This window comes from Sinocyclocheilus anshuiensis, unplaced genomic scaffold (assembly GCF_001515605.1).
Source record: "Sinocyclocheilus anshuiensis isolate Anshui unplaced genomic scaffold, SAMN03320099.WGS_v1.1 scaffold579, whole genome shotgun sequence".
Lineage (NCBI taxonomy): Eukaryota > Metazoa > Chordata > Actinopteri > Cypriniformes > Cyprinidae > Sinocyclocheilus > Sinocyclocheilus anshuiensis.
In genome coordinates, this window is record NW_015551075.1 from 1,408,295 (window position 1) to 1,413,885 (window position 5,591).

The 5,591-nt window shown below is 36.7% G+C and overlaps 1 protein-coding gene across 1 annotated transcript in view; it reads left to right on the plus strand.

Annotated features, from left to right (window-relative positions):
- The first annotated feature begins 2,532 nt into the window (after positions 1-2,532).
- The window catches only part of LOC107662266 (pro-interleukin-16-like), a 38,087-nt gene continuing 35,028 nt past the window's right edge, over positions 2,533-5,591 (plus strand). Inside the window, exon 1 of the mRNA XM_016452219.1 lies at positions 2,533-2,689. Within this exon, the coding sequence (XP_016307705.1) occupies positions 2,677-2,689 (13 nt within the window). The 5' untranslated portion in view covers positions 2,533-2,676. The remainder of the gene's footprint in view (positions 2,690-5,591) is intronic.

A 5,591-nucleotide genomic window follows, 5' to 3' on the forward strand; every position in this document is an offset into this window, starting at 1 on the left:
ACTGCCAACACACATTTCAGTTCAAACAACTTGTAAAAGTGCATGTAGCATCCTATGACCCCTTTAAGAGTCAGTCTGTTTGTGGAGTCCTCCCTGGACTGTGTATTTGCACGGGGATTCCTGTTTATCCCATCAGAAATGCACTGCTCTGCACACAGGCTCTCCATTCAGGCCAGCCATGTGTGGGTGAATATGAGCGTAAGTATTTCTGTGTGTGTGTACACTGAGAGACTCTCTGTGCTATAGAACTGGGGTTAATTACAGTAAATTACCCCTGCAGTTCATTTAACACCAACCCAGTATACAGCAAAGCTGCATCTACTAACCTAAACATACACTCAGACAGAGAACTCCTTCATATCTACAAACTCTCCAGCAGGGCTGGACTGGGACAAAAAATCGGCCCTGGCATTTTTTGGCTCTCCAGACCTGGACACTGAAAGACTAAAGTGAAACCAATGCTGGACACAAACTCATACTGTTCCTTAAACAGACAACTGACCAAACTGAAGGAGCATGCATGAAAATAATGATTTGACTGCTAACTATTTGCAATTCCTGAAGGACATTGCTTGCAAGGCAGCAATTGTGTTGAAGTATTAGGTGCATTTAGGTTGTAGGCTTTGTTTTATTTTTAATTTTGTTTATTTTCTGTCAGCTGCACACAAGAATCAGAACAGTTCTGAGGTGAAAAGGTATATAAATAGTTAAAATATGCAAAAAGACTAAACCAATCGCAATTCAGTATGCAAATAGATATAAGAAAGAGGACCAATCAGAAACATTACAGTGATGTCATTCCTGTCAGTTCACTGACTGATTCTGAATCACTGAACATTCAATCATGTTTTTTTTAAGTATGATTATAAAAAACAAAAATGGATTAAAAAAAAAGCTGAAAACATTAAATGAGAAAAAACTTCTACATTTGCACTTTTCAGGTTTTTCTGGATTAAAAAATCTCCATTAATCTATTTAATATCTCATCTACAGTTTTAGAAGAACTAAGACACTAAAATCTGCAATCAAGTCAGAAATTTCAATATGAACTCAAATATTTTGCATCAAATTCTTCCAAATGATCTGAGCTGTCATCTATGTTAATTTTACAACTCTTTACTCCCACTGTATGTCAACGATTGATTCATATGTATTTATTTTTAAGTCTAGGGAATTTTAGGAAATCATATGAGACAAACCTGATACTTAAATGAAACATGACAGAGAACTCCATTAAGGTTCCTGAGCTATCAAAGAGCAACCTCATGGCAATCAGATATTCCTCTGGGTGAAGCTATCATAGTAACTGCAGCAGTGCTAGTATTTATAGCATTACTGTAAGCTGCCATCGTAGTCCCACTCTTCTTACAGATGCAGTGAAATCATGTGTTTTGCATCTTTTATTCTGTTTTTTATCTTTGATGCCATACTAAAAGTTGACAAAATGTATTTTTTAGCATATATATACACTGCCATTGAAAAGTTTGGGGTCGGTGAGATTTTTTAAAAATGTTTTTAGTCTCTATGCTCACCAAGGCTGCATGTATTTGATCAAAAAATACAGCAATGTTGTGAAATCTTATTACAATTTAAAATAACAGTTTTCTATTTTAATACATTATTTAACTGAATTTCAGCATCATTACTCCAGTCTTCAGTGTCACATGATCCTTCAGAAATCATTCTAATATGCTGATTTGATGGAAATATTACTTACTATTGTTATCAATGTTGCTTAAAATTTTTGTTGAAACCATTTTACTTTTTTTTCAAGATGTTTTGATGATTAGAAAGTTTAAAAGAGCTGTTTAAAACAGCATTTATTTGAAAAAAAAAAAATCTAATATTAATGACCCCAACTTTTGAAACATTTTGAATTGAATGCATTTTTTAAATTATTATTTATGCAGCATTTTGCATTTCCAAAATTGTATCCAATAAAATGCTCCCCTGAATGACACCTACTTTGAGTCACATGGACTACTTCTATGATCCTTTCTTCTTTTTGTTCTCTTTTTTTCTGTGAGCGTAGTCTCTGTCCAATTACACTGTATGGAAGAAAGCAGCATGAACAATCTTTAGAGAACAAACTTCTCTGTTTTCAAGGAAGAAAGAAAGGCATGTGGGTTTAAAACAACATCAGCAAATGTTAACAGAAATGTATCTTTACTTCATCATTCAAATGTAACTCCATTTATAACCAATATGCAACTACAATAATCTATTATCTAAGAATGCATTGATTGAGTCACAGAAAACCCTCTTCTCTGTCATCTCTGGTGGCCAGTAAAGGAAAGTCTTGCGTGTTGACTGTAAGGTCACTTACAGATGGAGAAAGCCTCGTTCTCCCTCTCTCTTTAAACTGTCAGACAGGAAGAGGGCTGTGATTTGGTGGCCGGCTCTATGAGACGCACTTGTGTTCAGCTGGCCGCTGGAAAGGGAGGGTAGGCGGCAGTTACAAACGCTCCTCTTAACTCACAGACAGCCTCTGGCACTACTTGAGTGAGAGAGGGCGAGCGAGAGAGAGAGACATTTCTGAGCATAGAGGGGGAACTTGTTCAGCAGTGGACTTTTATCATGCTGAACTGACCAGCGTCTTCCCTCTGGAATACTCTACCAAACAACTGCTAGGACGAGACTCCCAACACAGGGATCATTTCACTGCAAGACGCTAAAATGCTCAGCTTTGGTGAGTCTTTCATTCCTCTTTGGTGGAAACTTACATGCAACGTTTAGTCACACCTGATTCAGAGCTCAGAAACAGATGTTATTAAGACACAAACACACATAGTTCACCATGTCAGGTTAAATGGCATCAACCAAACACATGCAGAGAAAATAGCATTGCATGCAATGGCTGCACGCGTATCCCAGAGCTTGTGTATGTCTCGTTTGATACTGTACTGAACTCCAGACGCTAATGTTTGTCATAATTAGATCGGATGGAGACAGATCCATCAACATGGTCCCAGCTAAACCATGCAGTCTGTCCAATGCATCAGTGGAAGCATAACATTTGCTGATTCATACTGCGGTTATGAGAGTAATACAGTTTATTACCATTATAAAAAAGTTGAATGTTGTGTCTCAGAATAATTGAATGCAGGGATTGCTGGGACGGCTTTTACTCATTGCATAATATGGAAATGGTTTGATTAGAAAAGGCTCTGCTTGCTGGGATCAGACAAATGCTTTTGATTAAAACAGGAATTGTTTATACTGTCATAAACAATGACAGAGGTGTTTAAGAGAGAGAGGTAATAAACAAGGGAAACATGTGAAAACAAAACAACGGATATCAGTAATTACCCTAGCAACCACCAAGGGTACCCTAGCAACCACCTAGTAACATCCTAGCAACCACTATTATGTTTCATGCATTTTTCAGTTGTATTGTTTTTGATAAAAGGCCATCTGATCATCAGGGAGGACAGGAACTAACAAACAAACACATTTTCTAAAAGGTTTTCATGGTCATTTATTTATCTAAATGCTACTTCTGTCAAATCATCATTTCACTTCATCATTTCCATGAACCAGTGTTACTTTTGGGCTATTTTTCTTTTTAAAGTCTTCCAACTAAACAGTATGACGGCTCTGCGCCATTACATCAATGTTTAAGTCAACACGTTTCAAACGGGAAACAATTTCATCCTGTGCCACTGAAATTACTGCAAATTATATTCTGCACACAGTTGGAAAATATTGTTGCAAATGACATAAAAATAGAGTGAATATGCCATTAAAATGTTTCACCTACATCTTACCATTTTAGGTCAGTTTACTTTTTTTTTAGTACAACATTAGGTGCTAGTTAACTTACACACTGCAAACACAGTTATTCTTGGAGGTAAATGAAATTGCATAGCTCAAATCACATTAATTTACCAATATTGCAATGTGCAAAACGTTTTTAGCATTTGTTTTTTTCTTTTCACTTTTTAAAAACATGCTTAAGTTATGATGCTTGCAATGTAGAAAACATATGTTTTTTTTTCAGGATCAGATTAAACAATTTACTCTAGTCTTACAATGTTTACAAAAGTGATAGACAAAGTGAAGATGCTTGTTGTTTTCCTCATCTGTTAGATGCTTTGGATAAAAGCGTCTGCTAAAATAATAAATGTAAATGTCGACAATCAGCCAGAGAGCTGATCTCAGTGATTGCAACAAGTGTTGGCAGATTTGCTACCTTTGCTCTGGCCTAAAGCAGGCAAGCACAAGGCTTATATTTCATCATGAATAACCCAGTACATCGCAGTGATTAATCCAGACATCCATTAAGAAAAACAGAATTAGCTTGTGCAAGACCCCACAAACATACAGGCTCCGTTTTAAAACACTGTGAGCTGCCTTGCTGTCTTCTGCCCATACATTTGAAACACTCTACAAAGGCAGGAGCTCAACTCAAAATTGGTTTCAATAGAATTTGGTGTTGGCTAGGGTGTCTATATGTCCTCCTTTTCCCGGACATGTCCTGGTCTGAATTTCTAAACTGTTAAAAACATTTTTTGCTGAAGGTAATGACTGAAAAGTAGTTTAACCAATAGCGTGCAGGCATTAATCGACCAATCATGGGGCATGAGAAGGGAACAGACTGTAGAGAGCACGTCAATAGGAAAACAAAGCCAAAATCTAGACACTTTAAGCATTTCTGGTGTTGAATGAATTCTAAGTATATTTATTATTAAACGCATTTCTCTCACTTAATTTGCCATCTTGAATGTATTTTGTCATACTGTATCACTATAGGTAGTCAAACAAAGTAGTCACAATAAGTAGTTATGTGATAGCTTAATGTAAGAAACAACGTAAAACTCCAGGATTTTATCGCTAAAAATCTTCCTGCTCTGTGAACTGAACAGTCACATTCACATCTCTTTTAAAAGATAAATCCAAACTTTAAAATTACAGACTGCGTCGTTAAAAATATGCTTTTATGCTGCCTTCACGTGCTATCGGAATTATCGTAAATACCAGTTTCCTAATCGGAAATTGGACGTGAACGGCCTCTCGAGTCGTATTTACTACTGGGCGGGCCATAAACTTTAAACATGGTGGAGGGGACAACGATAACGACTAGTGATGCAAAGTCAGATTCATTTCCGATAAACCGGTTCTTTTCGGACAGATCGGCTCATTGAACCGGTTCAAAAAGCCGATTCATCGGTTCCTGACGTCATCAAGCAATAACGTCTCTACGCATTTCTTTTCTAACAACTCAGTGCCATGTTGTATCAATAAAAAATTAAAATACTGTAAGTCATTTGTGTCAACGCATATTGAAACATTCAAAAATAAAGTTATTTGTGTGAAAGCATATTGCTGATTATTGCCATATAATTCACTTTAGTTAATGGTGTTTGTGGTCACAGTTTCATTCGCGGATCCTCAGATACGACTGACTGACCAATATTGGCTAGCCTACAACTTGGATAAGATTCCTAAAAGTTTAAAGACCCAGAAAGGTTTTTGCAGGTTTTTTTAATAAAATGTAATTAATAACAGTCATAAGAAGCATATTTCCAGTACGCGCCTCAGGCTTGCACAGTATCGTCAACTCACTCATCAGAATCTTCGGTAATCCCACG